The sequence below is a fragment of the Rhinolophus hipposideros genome, assembly GCF_964194185.1.
Source record: "Rhinolophus hipposideros genome assembly, chromosome: 10".
Lineage (NCBI taxonomy): Eukaryota > Metazoa > Chordata > Mammalia > Chiroptera > Rhinolophidae > Rhinolophus > Rhinolophus hipposideros.
In genome coordinates, this window is record NC_138056.1 from 44,122,014 (window position 1) to 44,148,953 (window position 26,940).

At 46.1% G+C, this 26,940-nt stretch overlaps 2 protein-coding genes across 2 annotated transcripts in view; one reads left to right on the top strand and one right to left on the bottom strand.

Annotated features, from left to right (window-relative positions):
* The window catches only part of RRP8 (ribosomal RNA processing 8), a 45,158-nt gene that overhangs the window by 13,393 nt on the left and 4,825 nt on the right, over positions 1–26,940 (top strand). The window contains exon 7 of the mRNA XM_081063165.1: positions 1,369–1,561. Coding sequence (XP_080919291.1) covers positions 1,369–1,542 — 174 coding nt within the window. The 3' untranslated portion in view covers positions 1,543–1,561. The remainder of the gene's footprint in view (positions 1–1,368; positions 1,562–26,940) is intronic.
* DNHD1 (dynein heavy chain domain 1) overlaps positions 3,357–26,940 on the bottom strand; it is a gene marked incomplete at its 5' end in the record, with an annotated part of 67,207 nt that continues 43,623 nt past the window's right edge. The window contains 19 exon segments of the mRNA XM_081062702.1: positions 3,357–4,192; positions 4,379–5,184; positions 5,402–5,551; positions 5,713–5,804; positions 6,591–6,792; positions 6,879–6,995; positions 7,201–7,387; positions 7,597–8,562; positions 8,681–8,859; positions 9,036–9,188; positions 9,438–9,713; positions 13,776–14,247; positions 14,463–14,894; positions 15,024–15,206; positions 15,451–15,600; positions 19,131–19,233; positions 19,308–19,512; positions 19,798–20,006; positions 20,196–21,798. Coding sequence (XP_080918828.1) covers positions 3,833–4,192; positions 4,379–5,184; positions 5,402–5,551; positions 5,713–5,804; positions 6,591–6,792; positions 6,879–6,995; positions 7,201–7,387; positions 7,597–8,562; positions 8,681–8,859; positions 9,036–9,188; positions 9,438–9,713; positions 13,776–14,247; positions 14,463–14,894; positions 15,024–15,206; positions 15,451–15,600; positions 19,131–19,233; positions 19,308–19,512; positions 19,798–20,006; positions 20,196–21,798 — 6,845 coding nt within the window. The 3' untranslated portion in view covers positions 3,357–3,832.

A 26,940-nucleotide genomic window follows, 5' to 3' on the forward strand; every position in this document is an offset into this window, starting at 1 on the left:
CAAGCATGATCCATAAAAGGAAACTTGGATAAACTGGACTTCAAAATTAAAACCCTTTGCTCAATGAAAGACCCTGTTTAAAAAAAAAAAAAAGAAAGAAAAAAGACCCTGTTAAGAGGAACCTACAGACTGGGAGAAAATATTTGCAAACTACATATCTGACAATGGACTAGTAAATATAATAATAAAGAATTCTCAAAACTCAAGGGTAAAACAACCTGATAGCCTTGTATCTACTAAAGAAATTGAATTTGTAATTAAAATCCTCTCCCATAAAAAAAAAAAAAAAAAAAAAAAAAAAACCTCCAGGCCCAGATGGCTTTACTCGCAAATTCTATCAACCACTGCATGAAGAAAGAATATCAGTCGTACACAAACTGTTCTAGAAAGTGGCGTAGGAGTGAACACTTTCTAACTCATTTTATGTGTGACTCTGTGACATAAACCTGGGAGCATAATTGTGTGTGTTTAATTAATTTCACCAAGTGCTGCCAGATTGCCCTCAGAATAACTACTCCAGTGTACCCACTCACCACAGTGCATGAAGATTCTTGTTTTTCACTATCTCCCCCAACATTTGGTATGTAGAGGCAATAGAATGCTGTGTAGAGAATGGATTCTGGAGACAAATGTCTAGATTTCAAAAACTGGTTCCACTATTTTCTGACTCTGTGACTTTGGATAATTTACTGAATCTTTGTCTCAGTTTCCTCATCTGCAAAATAGAATAATAATAGTACCTATCTTATAAATTCTAGGGCTTCTTAGGCATTCGTAGATGAAAATAGCACTTTTTTTCCTGTTTCAGACATTTCCTGTATCCTATTTCTGAATGAGTATTTCAAATTAGACTGAAAAGTTGCAAAAATAAATGAGCTTCAGGTGAGCTACAGAGTGCTAGTCAATGACATTTTCGGTCTTTGGATTTTTAGTGCATGTAATGTACAGAGCTGGATTGCAAATTGTCTCACAAATTTGCATATGCAAATAAAATTTAGCTCCTTTCTCAATTACTTATCTGATTTTCCTCACAAGTCTCACTGCCATCCTGTACTCCATTGAACAGTGGAAGAGGCTAGAAATTAATTCAGTCTCTTTAAGTTTCATTTATTCTCTTTGAAGTAAATGCTCAGATATTCAAATTCCTCCCATTCTACCTCTGTTCCTCTCCAAAGCGACATCTGGCTATAGAGAGGAGGGCTTATGTGGCATTTTGATATCAGAAGGAAGGGGTCCTCTGGCCTAATATTGGCTCTTGGGAATGCACAAGCTGGAATATTCTGAGTATGGTTGGCCTAGTTCTATACCTGGGCATTCTGCCAACATTTGCCTCTAAAGCTGATGAATCCGTCATCTTGCTTTTTACAGCTGTCAGGGCTGTGCCCCTCCCTGCCAACTTGGCCTCCTCTCAACAACTCTGGTGCTGTAGACCACAGTGATTTTCTGCCTGGTACTCCACTGAGCCTAAAGAGTCTCTATTCAGCATCCACACCATGCAGGAATCAAGACACAGCCCTTGCTGACCATGCCACTCTGCCCTAGTAGTGCTCCCGGGGCCATGGTAAGTCCATGCTGCAAAGCAGTTCCTTTCTAAAGTCCCAGGAGGAAAAAGGGCAAAAGCCGCTTTGCCTTCCATATGTCAGTTTACTGCTCTGTCCCGAAGTCCCAGGTCAAGTTGATTTTTGTCCTCCTCCCTCTCTTGTCTCTACCACTTCTACCCCCCATCCCATTGGGACAGGACAGGAAATCTCCCCTTTGTCATGTGTCTTACTTCTTTCCTTTCATTGTTTGAGAGTTTAATTTCTTAACAGTATTTTATCTGGTAGACAATTTTAACAGTGAAATTGTCAAATCTGGAACATTTTTACATGGAAGTCATTGTATTTGGGCTATACTGCCAAATGGTAGTTATTTTATAATTTCTAAGTGACTCAGTTTAATAACTGGGCTGGGCATAATTCAAGAAATTTCAGTCCAGAGAATGGTGTGGATTTGGTTCTATACCAAACAATTTCAGATGGTTTTATAGGTATCTCACTATCTATTACTTCCAGCTCCCACTGGAGGATAAATAGTAGTGATAGTAAACATGGATAGAGTGTTCATTTATCCAAAAGGACTTCTTTAATATTCTGCTAATCTCCGTAAAGGTACAGCTATGTCCCTGGTTGACCATAGGAAAGAGAAAGGGAATGGTTTCTGAGGAAAGTGGAGACTTTTGCCTCTTTGCTTGGCCTTCTGTTCAAAGGCATCAGTTGTATCATAGTCACTAGTGAGTGGGGTGACTGTGAAGAGATTGTGCACCGACACTCAGTGTATACTTTGTCTGCATTTCCTCCCACCATGTAGCTTGTACCTAGCCAGACAGTGAGGGAAATAAGTCATCCTGGTAAGTTTTGGTGCTTGGGGTCAGGGAGAGTAAGCCCATGTAGGCCTTTAGCTCTGCCATACCCTAGCCTGACTTTTATCAGACAGGTTTGCCCTGGGATAGCATGCAATTATGCAACTAATAACAACTCAGCATATCAAAGCAGAACTCAATTCCCAACCCCAACCTGTCTCTCCCTCAGATTGCCCATCTCAGTTAATGACACCATGATCTGCACAAGTTGCTCACACCTAAAATCTAGGAATCATCCTAGATTTGTCCTCTTCCCTCATTCCATCAGCAAGTCCTGTTCGCTTTGCCTCCAGAATATTTCCTAAATCCTTTCATTCTCCCATCTCCACTGTTATGACCCTGTCCATATCCATCATCTCTCATTTGAATTACTTCAATAGCCTCCAAACAAATCTTTCTCCTTGTTATTCCGGATTTTCTTCCACCCATTCACCATAGAACAACCAGTGTGATCTTGGTGAAAAATGCAAATTGGATCATGTCATCTCCCACCTAATACTCTCCAATAGATTCCTCCTTATGCTTTTAGAAAATACAGGCTCATTAGCATGAAAAGGCTCTGTGTGATCTGCCCCTATGTCTTTACATCCTCCTGGCTCACTCTGCTCCTCCCTCACCATGCTCCAGCTACACGTTCCATTCCTTGAATACCCCAGGATTGTTCTGCCTCAAGACGTTAGCACCTACTGAGTGCTCTACTGGAAACACTCCTCATAGATCTTCAAATAGTTCCCAGGAAGCCTTCCTTGACCACCCAAACTGTATTAACTGCTCCCCCCTCTTTTCTTTACATCACTTAAAAATCATCAATTTAACTTATTTACATGTTGACTTTTTCTGTCTCCCTGCATTAGAACAATCTCATCAGTGCCTGGAATAGCACCTGGTTCAGAGGAGTGCTCAACAAATAATTTTTGAATGAACATAGGACCTTGTATCTTATTTTGCTTTTTTTGTATGTGTGTATGGCTCACTCAGAATATCCATCGTAGGGGGAGGGATGACGGGTAGGGCAGGATTGGGGCATTCCCAATAATATTATACCACTAAATGCCTTAAGAAAATCGTTTTGAGTTCTAATGTTATCCCTTTATAAATATCCCTGGTGGATATAGCACAAGTGCTGAGAGCACAGTAGAGAGCTGGGTAAGGATTTGGGCTGTTGCATGTTCGCCATCCCCAGGTCTGCCTAGCCTTGCATGCATGACCCATACCAGGCCCATCTCCCCATAGTGCCCCTCCCCTCTCCTCCCCCGGTCGCCGGGCGCACACCCTCTTCTCCCTTCAGTGTGAACCAACCTCCTCTCTCCTCAGCTGTGCACACTGCTTTCCCCTCAGTGTGTCACCTCCTCCGTGCGCACACACCCTACACTCCTTCTAAATCTCAGAACTCTTTCATCGAATCACTCCAACTTTATTTTGGTTGAGGGCTCAGGGCAGGGGTGGGCTGCACACATGGACTCTCCGTTGGACACAGATGGCAGGGCTGAGCTTTGTGGGCAGGGGCAGGTGCATTAGGATGTTCCTGCTGTGCAGCCTTGTGGTGCCGAGGGGACCTTCCATGTACACAGGACAGGAATATACAGCCAGGCCAGCATGGGGTGGCAGGTCATTGGTGCCCTGGGCCTGGGTTCTGGTACTGACGCTGATGGGAGGCAGAGGGCTGGGCCCGCTGGAGGGACTGTCCTGCAAGGCCCCTGCCAGCGGGTCCCATTCAGCGTTCCAGAGCTGTAGACCAATCAGCAGCAGCTCCCCGACCTCTGGAACCATGGGCTTTGGGCCGTTCACCACCTGGGGACGCCAGAAGTTGGTCAGGCAAGGTTAGAAAGCTGAGGGATCATGGTGGAGCAGGATCAGAGAAGCAGATGGGATTACCGAGGGGGCAAGATCAGGAAGAGGCAAGGTGGGATAACGGCGAGGTATAATCAGGGACATTGAGGGAACAGAATTGGAAACTAAGGGGCAGCCCGAAGTTACCTGGAGGTGCAGAGGGTTGATGTTCAGCCCCTGACGTTTATGGGGGAGCTGATTGGAGCTGGAGCCTTGAATGTGACAACCAGGCAAATTCGAGTTGGGCACATGCTGGTGCATAGCAAAGGCAGCCTCCCAGCGCAGTGAGAGCAGCAGGCGGCGTGGGTGGCGAAAGGCTGACAGGTGAAAGATGCGTTTTGGTACTTCGGAGCCCACGTCCAGGTAGCGAACCAACAGTTGTCCACTGCGTGACAGCTGTCGCAGCCAGTGCCAGGGTGGCTGTGGCCCAGCAGGTGCATGAGGTCTCCAAGGCGGAGGTAGGAGGCCATTCCAGAGAGCATGGGCCACCGCAGCACAGCGTTGGGAAGCACACGGGGTTGCGCCCTTCAGCTGCTGCAACAGGCAGTCAATGTCCCGCTGCAGCGTGCTCACCAGCTGGCTCAGTTCCAGCACCTCCATCTGGAGGAAGCCCTCCAGAGGCTGCTCCGCATTCAGTCCCTGCACCACCCAACCGGCACCAGACTCATCTTGGGGAATGGTCTTGGTCAGCAGAGCCTGTAATGACTCCAGTCTCTGCTTGGCTAACACCAGGCGTTGCCACAGCCGCCTTTCAGCACGCCGGGAGCCTCCTGGAGGCGCAGGCACCCAAGTGGGTGAACTCCGCTGCAGCGCACTCAGGAAAGCACGACTCTGGCGTCGTAACAGCCACGCCTGGGGGCCAGCACTCAGTCCGCAGATCTGGGGTTCAGGTGGTATGGGCAATAGGTACATCTGAGCCTTGCACTCTGCCATAGCTTCCGGCTCCTCTAGCTCTTGGAGGTGGAGGTGATGGGTGAGAGACAAGATGGACTTTCCCCACCCCAGACCCAAGGGAGTAGGCCTTCCTCTGACCTTTAAGCCATCACCCCATAACTGTGTGAATATTGCCCCCTCCTACCCCTTTATGGGCACTGCTGTTCACATTCCCGTGAGGGTGGCACTACACTGCGCTGTTCTCCACCCCAACACAGATACCTGACTGGAGCTTACCTGGGCTGGGCATCAGAGTGGCCAGCAGATACTGGGATGTGTGTGGTTTGTCCCAACTCCCCCTGCCGGAGCTCAGGCAGGCTTGTGTGAGGCTAATCAGGGCCTCCCTGTCCTTGTCGTCTCCCACAGGACCCCCATAGAAAACCGAAGCTGAAGATGAGGTCAGATCCCTTCAGTTCCAACCCCTCCAGTTTCCACCACTTCCCAAACCAAAGTTGTGAATGATGTCCCCGTCTCAGTCCTCCCACCTCCACCCCTTCCTGGGCTCTCCTGGGGGCTGATGACTACATGGCAGAAAGGAAGGGTCTCACCGGCCAGCTCCTGCATGGCAGCACTGGGATTGCTAAGGCTGGCACACAGCTGGTCTTGGATCTGAAGGACTTGGGTTAGGGTCACTTGACTCCTGGAGAAGGGGAACAGAAAGTAGGGTTTCAAAACCATCTATATTTCAAAAACATCTTTCTCTCCAGCTCAAACTTCTCCTGAGCCCCAGACTCAGGAGAGCTCATTAGTCATTGCCACTTGGTATCTCGAAAGACAGCTTGCTTTCAATGAAAATCATCATTTCCCTGCATACTAGCCACCCAGTTGTCCAAGGCAGAAATCTGGGAGCCATCCTTGACTCTTTCTCTTCCTCATCCTATATTTCCTCTCCATCCCTGCTGTGATCACCCTAGTCCCCATCTCCATGACCTCTTCCCTTGAGACTTCCAAGCATTCTAAACCTGCCTGCTTACCTCCAGCCTGCCCCATCTGGTCCATTTTCCACACTGAAGCCAGAGTGATCTTTCCAACAGACAAGTAGGGTCAATCTTTTTTCTCCTACTTAAAACCCTTCAGTGGCTTCCCACTTCCTCAGGATAAAATCAGGCCCCTTGCAATGGTCTTCACGGCCCTGTACCACAACCCTCACCTCTCCCACTCAAGTCTCACCTCTCCCAACCACAGCATGTCCACCTCAGCCACACTGAAGTCTTCTCCCTCCTACTGAGCTTAGTTCCCTCTGCTCAGAAAGGCCCCATCTTCACCTAATCTGCCTGTTTTCAAGACTCAATTCAAAGTGAGTTATTTCCTTGGCTTCCCTGGGCCCTCACACGTTGGCTCTCCCCAGAGATGAATCCCAGCATGTGGAAACACTCAGTAGTTGCTAAGTGACTGACTGACAGAGCAGGATGGGTGGGTCCCTCACCAGCGCCCCCTATGTGCCTGCAGCTTCATTCCATAGAGCTGCCGGTGTAGCAGGAGGCCGTGTAGGAGGAGCAGAGGCAGCGCCTTAGTAGAGGGTGGCACATACAGTCCTTGCTGGGCTAGCTCCACGCTGTCGATCAAGACGCGGCCCAGGTCCAGGGACGGCTCCCAGGAAATAGGCATGGAGTGCTGAGTTAGTATAGCTGGGGAGGAAGGAGAGTGCTAAGCCAACACAGCACAGTTGCCCTCCCCACTCCAGTCTGAGAGCCTGTAGGGGAAAACTTCTCACCTGGTAAGGAAGCAATAGCCTCTGTAGGCACAATAAGCCAAAGACGGAAATCTCTGTGGACCACATTCCTGCTTGTAGGTTGAGCTAAAAGCAGTTCTAACTCCAGGTCCGAGACCACTAGGGGTCAGACATGGGGCTGAGATCAATCGCTGGGTAAAGGGTCAGATACAAGTTGAGGGATCAGACTTGAGGGTAGGGGGTCAGGAGTCACATTCAGGGGACAGGCTTGGAGCTAGGGGATTGGCCATGAGGCCTGAGAGTGCAAGCTTAGGCCCAAGTGTAGGAAAGGGTCCTAGAAATGATCTCTAGGGAGTAAACCCACCCTTGGCTCCGTCCAACAGCCCCAGCAAGGGCTGTAGCAGCTCCTTCGGCCAGTAAGGCATCAGGTGACAATTCTCCAGCACCAGCCAGTGCCCTTTGTGCATAGCCTGGCAGAGAGTGCTGACCACAACCGAGACCGGATCCCAGGCCTCAGAGCCTAGGGCTATCACCTCCAGATGCTTCTGTCCCTGGGAACCAACAGAGAGATGTCAGAAGAACTCAAAGTGATTATAAAGTGACTCAAGGGACCCCAAGTAATACCACAATAATCCCCAAAGTCTGGGTAATCCAGAAAGATCCATGTGAATGCTGGGAGGACACCCCCACACACACACATACACCCCATCCCAGCCCATAGGAGCCTGGTCACTCTGTGGCTAAGAGACTTGGCTCAAACCTGCTCATGTTTGGCAGCCAGTTTCTGGATGACGGTGAGGGGATGCAGGATGTCTGTGGGGTGACCAGGTGGTGGTAACAAGACCAGCAGGGGCTGAGTAGCTTGACTGTGTTCGAGGGGTATAGTGAAGGCGCTCAGGTTTTCATCCAGGCGCCGACCCAGGAGGCTGGTGGTAAAGGCTGCCAGGGCACCCGCCAGGCACTCAGGCCTCAGCACACGCCACAGGATCAGCCTCTGGAGGAGGCTGAGTGGCTCAGACCCAGGCCCAGGTGCAGGCCCCAGCACCGTGGATGACAGTGACAGGTAAGCCTGCCAAACCCTGGAGTGGCCTGCCAGGGATGCACGCAGCCCAGCAAATGGGGGCAGCAGCTCTAACACTCCACACTCGTGCCAGGCTCTCAGCCCGAGCCAGGGTGGCCGAGCCACTCCTGGGACTGGCGTGCTGCAGCCTGTGCTGGGAGAGGCTGCCAGTCCAGGCCAAAGTGCCAGCCTCTCCAGGTCTGGTGCCTTCTTTGATACTTGCAGCAAAGCCAGAGCACCTAAGGCACCCACCAAGGGGACATGAGTCAGGCCCAGTGCAGCCACGGTGCTGCCCAGCAGCTGGCGGGTCAGCTGTGTTCTCAGCTGCAGCAGATGGCTGGGCAGGTCCACCCCCTGGTGATTCTCACACCGCTTCATGCTGTTCAGTGCCTGCTTGGTGGCTGCCAGCCAGTTCTCTGGGCTCATACGTAAAGGTGGCAGCAGGTTCTGCAGTGGGCTAAGGGCCTTGATAATGGCCATTCCATGCTGGACCACACGTCGATAGGGTGCCCACAATACCACCTCCTGCAGCCTCAGTTCCTCTAGCTCCTCGCAGTGGGCACGCAGCTGACATAGCTGTGCCTGGATCCTCACCGTGCCCCGCAGGAACTTGGCTGGTTTCTGATGATTTGGGTTCTGGAACAGTAGCATCGTCAGCAGTCGTTCCTGCACACAGGCATTTGTTGCATGGATCTGGCCCTTTACCACACAGTCCCCCATCATCTCCACTCATCTCCACCCTCACACCTGGGCCCATCCAACCCATAGAATGGCCCCCGAGCACCTCAACAGCCTCCACAGCTTCACAGGCATCCAGGGACCTTATCTTGAGGTCCTGCCAGCGGCTCTCAAGCTTGGGACACTCTATGCACAAGATTTCATGCAGCATCTGTTCTTCTAGGACATCCATGTTCACGCCCAGATCCAGTACATTCAGCCCCTTCAGCAGTTCACAACCTAGCACTTGGGGTCACATGGGAGACACTCAACCCCTTCCCCTTGGCAGAGCCAGGGGGTGGGGTGCACAGGGAGTATGGCTCCCTGCTATAGTCTTGAACCTGCTCGGGACCAGACTAAGTGAAACTGGGGGCCTAGTGTGTCCACAAAGCTGTGTGAGAACCTTACCCACTGAGCCTCACCTTTTCCCAAGGCACCGAGGGGGAGGGTAGTGCTCAGATAGAGACAGAAGCCAGGCTGCACCTGGGGTGGGCTCCGCTCTTCTCGCTGCAGTAACCATTGCAGTTCTTGGCACCCCAGGCCCAGCTCCATATTGGTCAGTAGCATGGGCACGCCTGTGAGGGGGAGGCAAGGACACCCTACTCACCACGCCAGCATGTAAGCACTCCCCTACCCCGGTGCACAAAATCTGACTCTCATGAGCTCCTCTCTGGTTGATAGCAGGGTTCCCTCAGGGCTCTTCAACAGTTAGTGACTGGGATGAAGGTGGGAGCTGAGGTTAAACTGAGCTGTGAGAGGCTTGTGGGGCCATAGAGTAGGGGGAGAAGAGAAAGGTGACGTGGTGGGTGGGGACCAGTTCTTACCCCCAGCAGCTGCCTCTAGGAGCTGAGGACCCAGGTCCGGGTCAGCACCTGAAAGTACACTGAGGTAGGGAAGGGGTGGAGACTGGATCTCAGAGGCAGGGCTTGACTCCTGCCTCTCTGTCTCATCCTTCTTGTTTTCCTGCTCTTGCTGCTCTTCCTCTGCCTTCTGCTCTTTTGTCTCGTCCTTAGCTTTATCACACTCTGCGCTATGATCATCTTCCTCTTCCGTGTCCTCCTCTGTACACTCTTTCTCTTGATTTCTCCTGAAGCCCTTCCCTATGGCAGAAAGGTGCAGAGGAGCTCTGCTCAGAGGCAGAATTAGGCTCCTAGGGAGCACTGTTCACCCAAGTCACTTAAGCTCTATGACTCAGTTTCCTTATCTGTGAAATGGAGTTGATATCAGCGAGTCCCTCATAGGGCTACCGTGACAATGACATGAAATAATACATAGAAAGCACTCAGCTGGCACCTAGTGAGCACTCAATAAGTGTTAGCTGTCATTATTATTACTCTAAAATTCCAGGAAAGGGTTCTAGTCACCGCTGAAAGCCACTCCATTTATGCCTTTCTGTAGGTTGATGAGTCGGTGCTTTTTCCTTTTTGCCTCAGCTAATTCTGTCACTAACAACCAAAAGAGTCATCACTAATATAGAAATCAGTGCGTGGAAGTAGCAACTTTGAAGTGAAAGGCCATAAACTGTGGAATTAGCCAAGTTGACAGCGCGACGCACACAGATGTTTGGCTAACGACAGCCATCCCCAACCCCTTCTCCTTTGCCTCCTCTACTGCAGGAGCCAGGAAAGATAAATAATTACTATTTTTCAAGTATTAAGAAATTTAAGAATTTTTTAAAGTATTAAATATTTAAGAAGTGGGCAAGTGGAGATACCAGGTCCACAATTTGTTGTAGTTACTTCCTATTGCTTAACAAATTCCACAAGCTTGGCAGCTTAAGCAAACACTTATTTATTATCTGTGTTCTGTAGGTTAAAAGCCCAGCCCAACATGTCTGGATGCTCTGTTCAGGGTTACACTGGGCTAAAATCAAAGCATCGACTGGAGCTGCAGTTCTCATCTAGGACTTGGGGACTCTGCCGGGCTTAAGGTTTTTGACAGAATTCATTTCCTTTTCACGTTTTACCTGTAGCCCACTCCATCTTCAAGCCAACAACAGTTCGTTGAATTCTTCTTGTGTTTCAAATCTTTCTAACTTCCTCTTTCCTCTTTTCTTTTTGAAGAGTACAGTGATTACATTGGGCCTACCCAGATTATCCCGGATAATATCTCTATCTTAAGGTCAATTGATTAGTAAACTTAATTACATCTGCAAAGTCGCTCTCACCATGTAACATAATTATAAAAGTAACACCAGAGGACAAAGGTTATGGAAGCCAAAATTCTGCCTACCACATTTGGTTATTCAGTCCTTTGGAAGATCGTTTGTTTTCATGACAAAAGGGACAGAAATGGCTATCAGCAACACTGACATAATGTTTGGAGGGATAGTAGCCAATTCGGTAATAAATTACCACAAATATGGTGGCTTAAAACAACTTCTGTCATAGTTCTGGAGGCCAGAAGTCCAAAATCAAGGTGTCAGCAAGGCTACACTCCTGAAGTCTTTAAGGGAGAATCCTTCCTTGCCTCCTCCAGCTTCTGGTAGTTCCAGTTCTTTGGCCTATGGCTACATAACTCCATTATCTGTCTCCATCCTCACATGTGTACCCGTGCCTTCTGTGTACCTATACCTTCTTTCCTATCTTATAAGGACATGTATCATTACATTTATGGCCAACTCATAGTCTAGGGTGATCTCATTTCAAGGTCCTTAATTATATCTGCAAAGACTCTTTTTCCAAATGAGGTCACATTCATAGGTTCCAGGGGTTAGGATGTGGATATATCTTTGGGGGGGCCACCATTCAACCCACTACAATGTGATAAGCCAACATGCTCAGGATCATAGAAAAGAAAGATAGAAGAATCTAGGTGCTTGAAGGCAACATTGAAGCCATATACCTACTTATCTCAGTACTTCTTATAATGTGAGATAAATAAATCCCTATTTGTTTAAGCTATGGTAAGTTGTTTTTTTGTTTTGTTTTGTTTTGTTTTTTTACTAGTAGTGAGAGCATTCCTAACTGATACAGTGAGTTGGAGTGTGGGGGAAGCAATGAGGATTTTTCCTTTTCTTTTTCTGGGAAAGTGGCTAGACTATGTGACAGGTAAATAAGTAAATAAATAAATAAATAAATAAATTGGCTTATCTCATGGTACTTGGACGGTGTGCTCATTGAACTTTGGTGGATTTTGTATTAGGTTGGTACAAAAGTAATTGCGATTTAAAAGGTTAAAAATTGCAAAAACTACAAATACTTTTGCACCAAACTAATAGAAGATATTGGAGTATATTGGCTACTTCTCTAAATGAGAGAAGCAATCTCTAGGAAAAACTTTAAAGAAAGTTTTTCTTTAAAACTTCTCTACCTCATGTTTGTGGAATAGGAAATTATGGGCTACTGACATTCCATTGCACACACTTCTCTCTATGCATGCCCTGCTTGACAAAGATAGTAGTCTCCCTCAGCCTCTTGACTTGGATACAGTCCAAAGGAATAGCAGCTACGTTCCATGGCTGATCACTCCGCAGACTGATAGCTTACTGATAGTTCTGAGGTGAAGGGCAAGGTCAGATGGGTGACAATTCCACTAAAACTCAGTGGAATTGGTGGAGCCCCCAGAACCAATGTTAAGAGATAGAAGTGGGAAGGCATAGTTTGAATTTATGAGAATGAGAATGTACCAAGATTTCTGGCATTGGTTAATAGCTAACAGAGTCCTTATAAATGAAATCTGCAGGGAAAGGAGGAGATACTTAAGGGGATTAGCCAGAAAATCCCCCATCTGGTAACGAGCGATCTGTGTCTGCCGAATTTTCAGGCAACTCCTGAGCCTGCATACCAATTCCAATTCCAATAGGAAGTGGACATTTAAGGTAGCTACAAACAGGGGACTCTTGCCCGACTTTCCTTTCACAGACAGCCCTGGGAACAGTGGGCAAAAAACATTATACTATTTATCAGAACCCAGGGTGGCTGAACAGGCTGTCTAACAACTCCTGAGCCAGTGAAATAATGCTAATCATTTGCCTTACTATCTCTGTCTGGTATTAGGCAGTCCATGCTAGAGACTAATACACAGTATGTTTCTTATCCTGTCCCAGTTTCTAAGCAGAAAGTGTATTGAAGTTATTTGGATTTGATTTTGCTTCACTTTGCATGGCAGGTATGTTAATGTGGTGCGATGGCATATGAACTGTCATGGGTCACAGAATCATGAAGAGCCACATCCAGATCTGATCAAAAGCAGTGAACACCATTCAGAATTTCTGGACCCAGCATCAAATGCAGCAGCTGGATGTTTCTTCAGGGTGTCTCTTATTAGAGAGGGGGTGAATTCATTTGTAGTTGCACATGTGATAATTCTATAATGGGCATTTTTGTAATGGTGTGTGGGTGCAATGGAAAGTAGTGCTGGATGGCCAATGGGTGAGTTGTAATAATGGTGACAGTAATATAGTAGTAGTAATAACGATGTTCTCCAAAATGGTTTTTAGAGAACTTATTACATATTAGGTACTGTGTGAACCCTAATTTAAGTGAATTACCACACTTAATACTCACAATACTTTATGAGGTGGGTATAATTAAGACCCTCATTTTATTGGCAAATAAACTTAGGGTTTAGAGAGAGTAGTTACACTGCCTTAGCTCAATAGCTAGCAAAGGACAGATATTTGACCCAGATAGCCTGATTACAGAGCCTATGTTACAGATCTCTTTATCATACACCTTCCATTGGAGATGTCTGTTATTCTCACCAATGCAACCCCTATTCACCAATGCAACCCCTAACCCCTTCTTATGGGAAATAAACACTCTCGCTTCCTTCCCCTAGAAAATGCTCCTTCCGACATTCCACCCAGATGGGTCCCCGATCCAAGCAGAGCCAATAGAAATATTTCCCTAGAATTCCTGAACATAGGACAAATTCGGTAGTAAAGCTCTGAGTTGTAGGCCAAGTTTCCAGTAGGGCTGACCAGACCAAGGAAGTGGAAGATTATGGACTGGCCAGCCATGTAGATTCAAAATCATTGTAATATGGGCCCCAAAATACAAATGTGACCTAATTTATTAATATCTTGTAGGCTGGTGAAATCTGGGATGCCCTGGCCACAAAAATGTAGTGTCTTCATTATAAAAAGGAAGACCATATGTGGCTAGAGTGGTGAGCACTTCAGACCTGAGAAGCACTGTGATTGTTATCCCTGACTTTACCTCTGTCCATGGTGGGACCTGGGGCCAAGCATCTAGTCTCTTCCCGAGGCAGCACGTTCAGCCAGATGAGGGCCTGGTTGCTGGGGTCAAGTAGCAGAGGCCAACGGCAACTGAAGTAGTGGGTGCGACTTCGCAGAAGGAGACCTGCCAGGCGGGCTGACTTTGCCTGGGGCTTTAGGTCTCGGTCCCACTGGAGCTGTTCCGATTCAGAGCTCAGCAAGGACAGAAGGCTGAAGGGAGAGCGTGTGGAGAGCAGGGGTTTCTCTGGTGGCATGGTGACAGATTTCTGATTCCGCTTTAGTGCCTGTGCCACATCATCTGGGCCCAGGGTCTCCTGAAAGCCCCTACACAGAGCCAGCCACTTGTCCAGTATCTCCTGGCGCCGCAGTGGCGGGAAGGCACCCAGGTAGACGATGGCAGCTGAACACAGGAGGGCATCTCCAAACACAGTCATGCAGTGCCCCTTCAACTTCTGGTGTGGAAGGGAAGAGAGAGGGTGTATCGACCAGTGAGGAGGGCACAGGCAGAGGGTCTGGCAGAGAGGGAGCAAGGCAGGGTATGGGGGAAAGCATGGCAAGGAGGGCAGAGTGGGACAGGGAGAGGCAGTGAGGGCACAGGGAGAAGCAGCGGAGTGTGGGCAGTGGTACAAAAATGAACTTTGGGGGAAATCTGGGAGGGGCTGATTACCTGGAGCTCTGTAGTCCAGAAATGCATGGGCGTGAGCAGTGCAGCTTTTATGGGCCACTTGTGATACTGGCCACATTGAGCCAAACTGAGATTCTCTACCAGATGGTTATGGGAGGCCTGGGCATCTTCCAGCTTCTTGGTCAGGGCCCAATTGTGCTCTAGGATCTCCTGAGCCTGGAACTGGTAGTGGGCCAGGCGGGCCTGCTCCCGAGCCAGTGTCGCCTGTACCTGCTGCAGCAGCAGGGCCGTGGGCAGTCCTCGGCGTTGTGCCAGCCTGTAGTGCAGCACAGCCCAGAGCCAGGCTGCCAGGCTAGCTGCAGGTGTGCTTACTGCCCGCAAGGCTTCATCACTCATACCTGGAGCCGTCAGAGCCAGGTGTAACTTTATTACCTCTGAGTCTGTCATCTTCTCCTTGGGGAAGAACACCAGCTCCTGGGAGAGTGTGTGTTAAAAGGGCTGAGGGAAGACGCAGGTGTTCAGAACCTTGCCCCAACAGCCTCATCCTGCCAACTTGCCCCTCTATGCCTCCGCTCTCCTCACCACTGTACCCCACATCCCTACCTGATAAAAGTCCTCAGTGCATAACAGTTGCTTGGCACTGGCCCAGCCTCTTTCACGGTGGAACAGGTCACACAGCGCATCAGTCACGTGGACCACAGGTTCTGGTGGAGCACGGTAGCTCCGAATCTCCTCAAAGTCGGCCACCTGCAGCTGGCTCAGGGGCCCTAGAAAGGCCTTGCCCATCTGAATGAGGAGAGATGAACTGTGGAGGTGAGCTCCTGAAATGTCTTCTTCAAGGTATTGCCAAGAGGGATCATCTCCTCCTAGGAGTCCCCGTGAAGAGACCATTTCTCAAGCCATCCTAGGAGATGTTCCTTCCCGCAGGAGACTTCATGACAAATCACCCTTGTCTCCTCTTCTGGGCATTCTGTGAGGGGCTGTCCCCTCCCAAGAGAGCAGTGCAGGGCAGGTGGCAGGAAGAGCCCACCTGCTCCAGGAAAGCCTCATGCTGGGCCCGCAGGGCATCGGACTGCTTGGTTAGGTTCTCAGCGAGGTTCTCCTGCTGCCGACAGTCTGCCAGCTGCTGCTGGTATAGGAGCTTGCCTTGCGCTAGCTGCTGCTGACATGTGTTGAGGTTCTGTGAACAGAGACCCAGGCTGCAGCTCCAGATCCCGGACCAGGTGAGAATGCCCCAAAGGAAGACCCTGTGGGCTTGGGACTCCAGTGTACTCCTCACTTGATAGTTAGGGTGACCAAGTTGAACTCCAAATAAGCCACAGATATAGACTGAGCTCTGGAACTGTCACTTCTTAGCCTGTGAGTTCCACATGTAGTGATGCAGCCCTGAGTTGGTGGTGGCTTCTCCTGACCTGCCAGACAATCTGAATCCAAAGTCTACCTGCTTGACCGTCACGCTATACTCTCTCTTCCTTGACCCATCAGTGGCATTTGTCACAGAAGACTGTTCCCTTCCGCTCGAAACATTTTCTTCCCTTGACTTTCATGATACTGTGTTCTCCTTTGGCTTTCTCCAACTTCTGTGGCTGTTCTTTCTCAGTCTCTTCCTGTCATCCCTTAAATATTCCTCAGCCACTTTTTTCAGGACCCCCTTCTCTTCTTACCCCACACTTCTATGTGCCCTCCCTCATCTCATGGCTTTGATTACCACTTTGTTGTCACAATTCCCAAATCTCTATCTCTAGCCAGATTCTTTCCCACATACAGTTATGTAGCCATCTCTCTTTCGTGTCCCACAGGCCCCTCAGACTCCACGTGTCCAAAAATGAATTTACTGGCCATGCCTCCTCACATCTCTTATAATCTTACTCATCTCTTTGTGTTCTTTTTCTTAGAATTGTGGCAAAATACACCCAAGTTTCCCAAGGAAGAAACCTAATTGTTACCTTTACTCCGTCTCTTCTATTTCTCCCAAACCCAACCCATCTTAAAGGCCTTTCAATTCTACCTCCTAAACATCTCTCATGCCTATTCCTATCTCCTGTACCCCTCACTTAGGCTCATGCTCTCTCACTGCTGACCTTCTACCCTGCTTCCAACTGGTGTCTCAGCTTCCACTCTTAATCCCCTCCTCTAATCTCTTTTCCATGTTGCAGCCTGATTGGTTTCTAATGACCAAGTAGCATCATCATCTTCATCATGTCCCTCACCACACTTGCCACTCTTTCATTTTATTTACAATGCCTCTATGACCGGAAGGCCTCTACTCATCTTTCCAACTTCATCTCTTTTTCCTCTCCAAGTACTCTACTCTCCAGCCATTCCCAACTTTCAGTTCTTCCAATGTGACACACATTCTCTTGCCTCTGGGCCTTTGTATATGCTCTTATATACTGCATATGTGACATTCTTCCATCCCGATTTATGCAAAATCTTACCTAACCTTCAGGTGTCAGCTTTGATGTACTTCATTCGTTTACATATTTAAATAATGTTTTTGAGTGTCTACCATGCTCTCCATACGGTTCTGTGCTATGTACTGTGGCACTGTGCTTTCTCTAGAAAGTCTTTCTTGAGAATTCAGAATACCCTAGACTTTCTCCGTCATAACACACTATTTTGTAATTGCCTGGATAAATTTATATCTTCCAGTAAACTAGGAACAGTAAAGGCAAGGACCGTGCCTTATCTTTCTTATTAGGAGGCACTCTAACCTAATATCATAGTAGCTAATATTTATTGGGTTATGATGTGCCAGCATTTTAAAATGCCTTCATGTAAGATTTCATTTAATCCTCATCCTAATCTCTCTGGATTTCAGTTTTCTCATCTGTAAAATGGGAAAAGGGATGGCCACATAAGAAAGCTGTGGCAAGAATTCTATCTATCTATCTATCTATCTATCTATCTATCTATCTATCTGTCTGTCTGTCTGTCTAGTTGTAAATATAGATGTAGATGTAGACATAAACATAAATATTAATTAATGCCTGGACAAAAGAATGTGGAGTTCAATTAATTTTCGTTGAGTACAGTAAAGAATAAATGAACAAATTGAATATAAGAGAGAAAAGAGATAGAGGTATCCAAAATGACTTCTGGGATTTTGCTTCAGTGACTAAGTGGATGGTGCTGCCATTTTCTGGGTGGAGCACATTGAAAGAAGTACACACAAGCATGACTGCTGAGTGAATGACCAAGGAATCTGACACTGAATGCCCCTGAGACTATGAACATTTCTTCTCCATATTTTGGGTTTCTTATGTTGTACTCTGATATATAAGAACTGACCTAGGAATCAAAGAATATAATAGCACCCCTAAACCAGATCAACAATTCATCTTGGGAAAAGGTAGGGCCCAAGACAAAAAACTGGAATATGGAAAACATGGGTGAGAGGACTACTGACCCTCCATGTACGTCTCTCTTTTTTTGCATCTCAACTGAGTCTTGAGGTTTGATCTATGCCAGTGATCCTCGGTGGTGAGTGGTAGGAGGCACCAGCCCCATGAGAACTCCAAGGCGTACCATTTAAGTGGAACACAATGAAAACCACATATGTAGATACAATGTAAGCCATGCCCCTAGAGTTGTGCCACACTGGGAGATAGCCCTGAGGGCACCCATCAAAAGAGGCAGGCGAGGCATTCAGGGCTATACGACTTGAAAGCCCAGGAGAAAGTAAGTCGGATTATCTGCCTGTGAGTTGATCACTACTTCACTTCTTTGTAGTTATCCCCGAACCTGCATCAAAGTCTTGTGCAGCAAGAAATTTAAAAAATGCTATTTCAGAATTCCTCTTATTAAAAACAAAACAAAAAAAACCACCTCTCTTTATTTTGGGAAAACATTTTTAACTGAGAGTATTTGGCTATAGAAGGTGTGATAACCCCACACGCACCAGTTTTAGCTAGATATGAGAGGTTTATTCAAAAAGAAAATTGCTCTGTGTAAGAAAGCAATAGGATTTAGGATTTCGACTGGGGGAAAAATATCTTATTATATGAGAATTATATTTGGGGAGCTCTAAAAGAAAAGTGGGGTGGTTGAATAACATTGTGGAGCAGGTATTGGGGTGATGGGAGAAAAGTTGGTCACGGGGAAATGCTCTGTAGAGGAGGGTGACTGAGGAAATTCAGGACATTGAGGTCTAATATATCATTTAAATCTATTTCTGGTTCTGTTCTAGAATGTAAATTGCCCCTACTGCCATCACCCATCCACATTCCCCCACTCTAAACAGCAGCCTTGTATATTTTGTACTTTGTGGAAGAGGCAGAGGGACAAAGTGGTATGGGGAAAGAGGATAGCAGCAAGAGGTATGCCAACAAGCAGTGACAGAGAATTCAGGAGAAAAGAGGTTAAGAGAGAGAGGTGACCATGAGAATGTAATCCCTGCCCCATCCCCAGTGGGAATCTACGGAGACCTTGGGGAGCATACTGAACTTCACACAGTCAAGGTACTAGGGTCAACCAGAAGCAGACACTTGGGTTTCCTGTGTTTAGAAGAATCAGCCAGGTCTCAGCTGTGATGGGGGGACTTTGAGCCTAAGCTCTAAAGGAGGAGGCAGCAGGGCTTAGAAAGATCCCATGGGGAAAGGGGGACTCTTTGGAGACAAGAACTAAGATTTAGTCTGGTTGGTTCCTGCCAAGTCCCTTTTGGGCCTCTGCTTTGACCCTACGTGTGCCTCATAATCTTCTCCCCCTTACCCTGCGGGAGTGTTTCAGCTGCTGTTCCAAGTTGAAGACCAGGTCGGTGTGGGCACTGTGCTGCTCAATCAGCATTGTCAGATTCCCCAGGGCATTGTGGACCCTGGAGATACAATATGCCAGTGAGTGGACCCGAGGGAGCTGGAGGAGGCACAGTGCAGGGATGGGACCACTCACCGCCGGGCCTTGGTCTCCATCTGCAGGGTCATCTGTTGCTGCAGCAGCACGAAGGTGTCCAGGAAGTCTAGGAAGGTCTTGGGGGTGACGAGTGGCAATTCAGGGCACAGGTGTCCATGGTAGCTGGCAGCCGAAAGGTGGATGAGAGCCATGGCTTTGGCCACACTGGGAATTGAGGCCTGGAGGTCTGGGCACTTCAAGGAGTCTGCAACAGGCATGGCTTTAGCCTGGACTTGTGAGCTTGTAGGGGAACGGGAAATGAAAGGGACCCTTTCCTGGCTCAAGAAGGAGGGCAGAAGAGGTGAAGGGGGAAGGAGAGAGAGAGGGAGGGACGGAGGGAGAGAGAGAGAGAAAGAGAGAGAGAGAGAGAGAGAGAGAGAGAGAGAGAGAGAGAGAGAGAGAGAAGGAGAAAGAGAGACACCGACACTGACCTAAGTAATAATCCTCACTAGAACCTGGTTGAGTGGAGAGGACAGGTAAAAGTGCTCACCGTCACCAAGGGCCAGACTCTGAGCACCCTGCAGGTGGTGCTGGACCACACTGACCAGGGAATCTTGGTCCCAGGGTTCATAGCGATCAATGCTGGCGATGGCCAGTTGAAGGAGCCTCAGGAAAAGGAGGGAGGGCAGCTGTTTGCGGGCCTGGTCATCTCCAATCAGGATGAACATGTGTAAGTGGCTGCACACTTGCTGGTAGAACCTGTGGGCCAGGAGCTCAGATATGGTCCTCCCCTTTCTCTCTGTTTGCCCATCCAGGCCCCAGTCTCAACCTTGACCCCTTAGCCCTGATCTTCTGAGCCCTCGCAGCAGCCCCTAGTTTTCTTTTCAGCTTTTTGGCCAGAATGGAGTAAAAGCAGAGAAGCCCCTCGAGTGAGGTTCTTGGCCTTACCTCTGCAACAGCACTTCCTTCCTGATGGTCTGCTTGACACTAAGGGTCTCCCTGGGGAAATGTTCTTCAATGTCGTCCAGATCTGCCTCTGTGTACTGGTCAGGGAAACTGCCTGAGGATGCCAGGGCCAGCAGACGATGAAGGGTGGTAAGATCTATACCCTTGGGCACCAGCAGGGCCACTGGCTGTCCTAACATGCCAGCATGCCAGCTGGCATCCCGTAGACACTGGAGAATGGCATCCTCTGGCTCACAGGGTAGATGGAAGAGGCGGGCCTGACAAATGTTAGCTGCCAGAGTGATGGCAGTACAGCGCCCAGTGCTCAGAGCCCCCGAGAGCAGTAGGCCATGCTGCCGGGGCCTGGCCAGCACCCGGACCAGGCGGGCCACGTGCTGGGCCATTGAGCGGCACTGGGCAAGGTGAGGGCTCAGCTTTAGCTGAGCGGCTGAGGTGGCCAGCTGCTTCCCCAGGCTCTCCCACTGCCGTTCCAGGTACAAGTTGGGGCCCTCAGAGTTGGAACCTAGTATCAGCTCTTGACTGAAGACCAGGTCTGAGGGCTTTTCCTGCGGACAAAGTAGCAGCACTGGTAGCAACAGGGGTGAGACCAGATCTACCTGGAATGCCTTGGGCCACCAATTCTTAGCTCCCTTTAGGTGGAGTTTGTAGCTGGAGGTTACTGTGCCTTCCTCCTGGTTTATCTTTTGACTTATGCTCTCTGTGGTCTTATTCTTTACTGGTACAAGATCTGAATATTTGGAGGGTGGTGTGGTGACCTGAAGGCCATAAGCGTTCTCCTCCTCTGTTTCACTGCCGCTGTTGCTTAAGTCCTCCCACTGGGTCAGCTCCCCCTCTGACTCCACTTCAGGCACTCTCTCCTCCTCCTCCTCTTCTCCCCCCTCCTCCCCCTCCTCATGGCTCTTGCCCAGGCTCTGGGGCACCTGCCCACAGCAGAAGACACTCTGAGCTACTTCTAAAAGCAGCTTGGCACAGTGAGAGCGTTCCTTAGGGCTGTCTAGCCGGTCACAAAAGGTTCTCTGTGCCTCGTGCAGCCAAAGACGCACCATGTTGCGCGTGGCCATCATAATTGTCAGGCGTGTGCCACGCAAGCCTGACACTCGGCGCAAGTGCTCCTGGTGGTCGGGGTAGTCCAGAAAACCTCGAGAGCCTGTTCTGGTCGGCAGCAGCTGTAGGCTGCCGAGTAGTTGGCTCACAGAGTGCAGGGAGAAGTGGTAGTGTGGGTGGAGGGGTGAAGGCTTAAAGCAGTTGCCCACAGCCTCCCAGGCCTCCACCGAGGCCCGGACCAGGGCTCTTGCTAGAGCACCCTCCCGCTCCACAGAGGGGAAATGCTCAAGCCACATCTGGATGATCGGTGTGTGCCTGCTCAGCAGCGTGGCCTGGGTCATACTGCTCAAGGCCAGCACTGTGAAGAGCCGAAAAAGGCGTGGGCTCAGGGGGCGCTCACAGAAGCCCGGCACTGTGGCTGTGGCGAAGAAGTTGACTACAGGCTGCAGCGTCTGCAGTTCCAAGGTGCTGTGGGCACACAGAGTGCCATCTATGGCCTGGCGCAGAGTCTCCAACACTGGCTGACAGCTCTTCTCTGGATCTGTGGGACATTAAGAATAACAATGAGGACATGAGTCCACAGGACAGTGTCACCCTGTTCCTCCTATTTCTGCCTCGCTGGGTTTGCTTCCAGCACACACAGGATTCTAAAGGAATTCTGTGCATCTGATGTATTGGGACTTGGTCGTGTCCAGGTTTTTTCTCTCTCCCCTACACTCTCCCTAAAAATGAGAAATTTCTTCTTTCTTCTCCCCCAAATCCTACCATTATGACCAATTATTCATTAACTGAAGGTTAATGGATAGGAAAGTTTGGAAGCTGAGATGAATGGAAACCTGATCTGCCCACAATAGGAGGAAAAGTGCAATCATCACAGGCAGTGTGGAGTTATAGCACATGCACAATTTCATCAAGTTAATGTTATTAAGATATGACATATAAGATGTACACATTTTAAATGTATAGTTCAGTGAGCTTTGACAAATGTATATACCTGTGTAACTACCACCCCAACGATATTTAGAACACTTTCATCACCCCAGAAATTTCCCTCATACACCTTTGTAGTCAATTCCCCTACCATACTGTCCCAGGAATTTCTGTCTGATCTAATTTCTATCACTATAGATTAGCTTCGCCTGTTCTAGAACTTCATATAAGGGGAATCATACGGTATGCAGTTTACCATGTCTGGCTTCCTTCACTCAGCATCATTTTGAGATTCATCCGTGTTTTGTGTGTATCAGTAGTATGTTCCATTTTATTGCGGAGTAGTATTCTATTATGACAATACTACAATTTGTAGATCCATCGACACATTATGTGCATTTAGGTTGTTTCCACGTTTTGACTATTCAGGATAATGCTGCTATGAACATTCATGTATAAGTTTATTTGAGAACATACATATGCTTTCATTTCACTTAGGTAACTACAAGAAGAATTGCTGGGTCTTATAGTAAGTATATATGTAATTTGATAAAAAACTGCCACACTCTTTTTTTATAGTGCTTGTATCATTTTACAATCCCACCAGTAAAGTGTGAGAGTTTCAATGGCTCTACATTTCACAACATTTGTTATTCTTGGTCTTTCTAATTATAATCTTTCTAGTAAACTACTATCTCATGGTGGTTTTAATTTGCAGTTCATTGATGCCTAATAGCATCAAGAATCTTTTCATATGCTACTGGCCACACATGTATCTTTCTTTTGTGAAGTGTCTGTTCCTTTGTCTATTCTTTTTTTTTTTTTTTAATGTGAAATAATATTCCATTTATTAAATTGTAAGACTTTTTTTTTTTTTTTTTTTTTTGGTTGTTGAGAGCCCACTGGCCCATGTGGGAATCGAACCGGCAGCCTTCGGAGTTAGGAGCATGGAGCTCTAACCACCTGCGCCACCGGGCCGGCCCCTCCTTTGTCTATTCTTTAAAAATGGAGTTTGTTTTCTTATTGAATTGTAAGAGCTTTTTATATATTCTGGGTATAAATCCTTTGTCAGATATATGTGTCATGAATATTTTCTATGGCATATTTTACAATTTTCTTAACAGTGTCTTGAAGGGCATAGGGTTTTCATTTTGGTAAAATCTAATTTTTGTGTCTTGTCTAAGAAATCATTGCCTCTAACCAAGGTCACACAAATTTTTCTCCAACATTTAAAAAAATTATAGTTTTACTGTTTAGATTTAGGTCTGTAATCCATTTATAATTGATTTTTGTGTATATCGTGAGTTAGGATTCAAGGTTCATTTCTTCCTCTCACACAGATATGCAGTTGTTCCAGCCCGTTTGTTGAAAAGACTATCCTTTCTCCCGTTGAATTATCTTGGCACATTCTCTGAAAACAAATTGACCCTATATCAGATTCTCTGTTCCGTTCCATTAGTCTGTGTCTGTGTCCTTATACCAATACCACACCTTCTTGCTTACTGTAGCTGTATAGTAAGTCTTGAAATCACTAGTTTAGACCTCCAAAGTTTGGCTCTTCTAGGTCTTTCGCATTGCCACAAAAGTCTCAGAATGAGCCTGTCAATTTCTAAAAAAAAGAAAGGCCTGTTCAGATTTAGATTGGCATTACATTGAGTCTATAGATCAGTTTGAGGAGAATGAGCACCTTAACAATACTGACTCCTGACTCCTCTGATTCATGAATGTGATATACGAGGTCTGACAAGTAAGTTCATGAACTCATTCTAGAAAAAGTGCTACATACCTCATTGCTGAATATCACTACGGTCACCTGTGAAGTACTCCCCTTGGGCAGCTATGCACCAATGCCAGTGCCTAGTCCACCCTTCAAAGCAATTTTGGAACTCTTTTTCTGGAATGGCCATCAGAGCTGTCATCGTATTACCCTTCATGTCCTGAATGTCATCAAAATGTCTTCCTTTCAATATTTCCTTTATCTTTGGATAAGAAAGAAGTCATTGGGGGCCAGATCAGGTAATTCCCCCATTGGAATTGGGGGGGTATTCCAATGCAGTTGTTTACTGGCTAAAAACACTCTCATAGACAGTGCCGTGTGAGCTGGTACATTGTCATGATGCAAGAGCCATGAATTATTGGCAAAAAGTTCAGTTCGTCTAACTTTTTCATACAGCCTTTTCAGCACTTCCAAATAGTAAACTTGGTTAATCGTTTGTCCAGTTGGTATAAATTCATAATGAATAATCCCTGTGATATCAAAAAAGGTTATCAACATTGTTGCAACAAGTTCACGAACTGAATTGTCTCAGCAATATTTAATAATTATCAGTGTATATCTTAAATTAACTTTTTTCCCTAAATATTTTAAGCTTTTAGATGATATTTTGAACAGTATTTAAAATTTCCAATTGTTTGTTACTAAGATATAGAAATACTAATGATTTCAATAGACTGACTTTGTATCTGGTGACCGTGCTAAATTCACTTATTTATTCCAGTAGTTTTGTAGGTTTTGGGGTTTGTGTGTGTGTGTGTGTGTGTGTGTGTTCTGTAGATTCCACAGGATTCCCTGTGTACAAAATCATGTCATATACCAGTAGAGACAGTGTTATTTTGTCTTCTCTAGTTTTAAAGGCTTTATTTTCTTCTCTTACTGAGCTGATGTGGGTCTTTGGTGCTATGTTGAATAGAAGCAGTGGATATTCCTACCTTGTGACTGATCTTAGGGAGAAAGTGTAAGGACATTTTAACAATATTAATCCTTCCAAGCCATGAGCAAGGTACATCCTTCCATTTATCTGTATCTTGTTCAATTTCTTTCTTCAATGTCTTATAGTTTCCAGAGTACAGGTTTTTCATACCTTTGGTTAAATTTATTCCTAGGTATATTTGATGCAGTTGTAAATGGGATTGTTTTCTTAATTCTTCTTCTGACCATTCATTATTGGTGTATAGAAATGCAACATATTTCTCTGTATTGATTCAGAATTGTGCAACTTTACTGAAGTCATTTATTAGTTCTAATAGTTTTTTTTGGTGGTCTTTAGGGATTTCTATATATAGTTTCATGCCATCTACAGATAATGAGAGTTTTACTTCTTTTTCAATTTGGATGCATTTTATATCTCTGTCTTGTCTGATTGCTGTAGCAAGGACTTCCAATATTATGTTGAATAGAAGTGGTGATAGTGGGTATCCTTCTCTTATTCCTGATCTTAGAGGAAAGAATTTCAGCTTTTCACCATTGAGTATGATATTAGCAGAGGGTTTGTCATATATGGCCTTTATTATGTAGAGATATGTTCCTTCTGTAGCCACTTTGTTGAGTTTTTATCATAAATGGATGCTGAATTTGGTCAAATGCTTTTTCTGCATCTGTGGAGATAATCATATGGTTTTGTTAATGTATCACATTAATTGATTTATGTATGTTTAACCATCCTTTAGTCCCTAGAATGACTTCCACTTACTTGGTCATTGTGTATAATCCTTTTAATGGATTGTTGAATCCGGTTTGGTAATATTTCGTTGAGAATTTTTACTTCTATGTTCATCAAGGATATTGGCCTGCAGTGTTCTTTTTTGTAATGTCTTTATCTGCCTTTAGTATCAAGGTGCTGACTTCCTAAAAATGAGTTTGGAAGCATTCTTTCCTCTTCGATTTTTTGAATTAGTTTAAAAAGGATGGGTATTTTTCTTTGAATGTTTGGTAGAATTCACCTGTGAAACCTGGACTTTTATTTGTTGGAAGTCTTTTGATTACTGCTTCACTTTCATTGCTAGTAATTGGTCTGTTTAGAGTTTGTATTTCTTCTTGGTTCAGTCTTCAAAGTTTATATACTTTTAGAAATTTATCCATTTCTTTTAGATTGTCCGATTTGTTGGCATATAATTGTTCATAGTATTCTTCTTTAATAATTATTTGCATTTCTGTGGTGTTAATTTAACTTCTCTTTCATTTGTGATATTACTTATCTGGCTCTCTTTTTTTCTTGATGAGTTTGGCTAAAGGTTTGTCTCTTTTAGTTATCTTTTCAAAGAACCAGACCTTAGTTTTATTGATCTTTTCTGTTGCTTAATTTCAATTTTGTTTGGTTCTGCTCTGATCTTAACTATTTCCTTCCTTTTGTTTACTTTGGGTTTTGTTTATTCTTTTTCTACTTTACTTTTTACTTTTTTTCTACTTTCTACTTTTTCTACTTTTCTTTTAGGTGTAGTAAGATTGCTTATTTGGGATTTCCTTTTTTTCTTGAGGTGTAGCTATGAACTTCCCTCTTAGAACTGCTTTTGCTGTATTCCATAAATTTTGAAAAGTTGTGTTTCCTATTTCATTTGTTTCAAGATAGTTTTTAATTTCTTGTTTGATCTCCTTTTTGATCCACTGGTAATGTTTAGTAGCATGTTGTTCAGTCACCACATATATTTGTGGTTTTTCCAGTTGTTTTTCTGTTGTTGATTTCCAGTTTCATGCCATTGTGGTTGGAAAAGATGCTTGATATGATTTCAATCTTCTTGAATTTACTAAGGTTTGTTTGTGGCCTCTTATGTGATCTATCCTGGAGAATGTTCCATGTGCTCTTGAAAAAAAATGTGTATTCTGCAGTTTTTGGATGAAATGTTCTATAAATGTCTATTCAGTTGATCTCGTCTAATGTGATATTTAAGGCCATTATTTCCTTATTAATTTTCTGATTGTGTGATCTATCCTTTGATGTTGGTATTAAAATACCCTACACTATTATTGTATTACTGT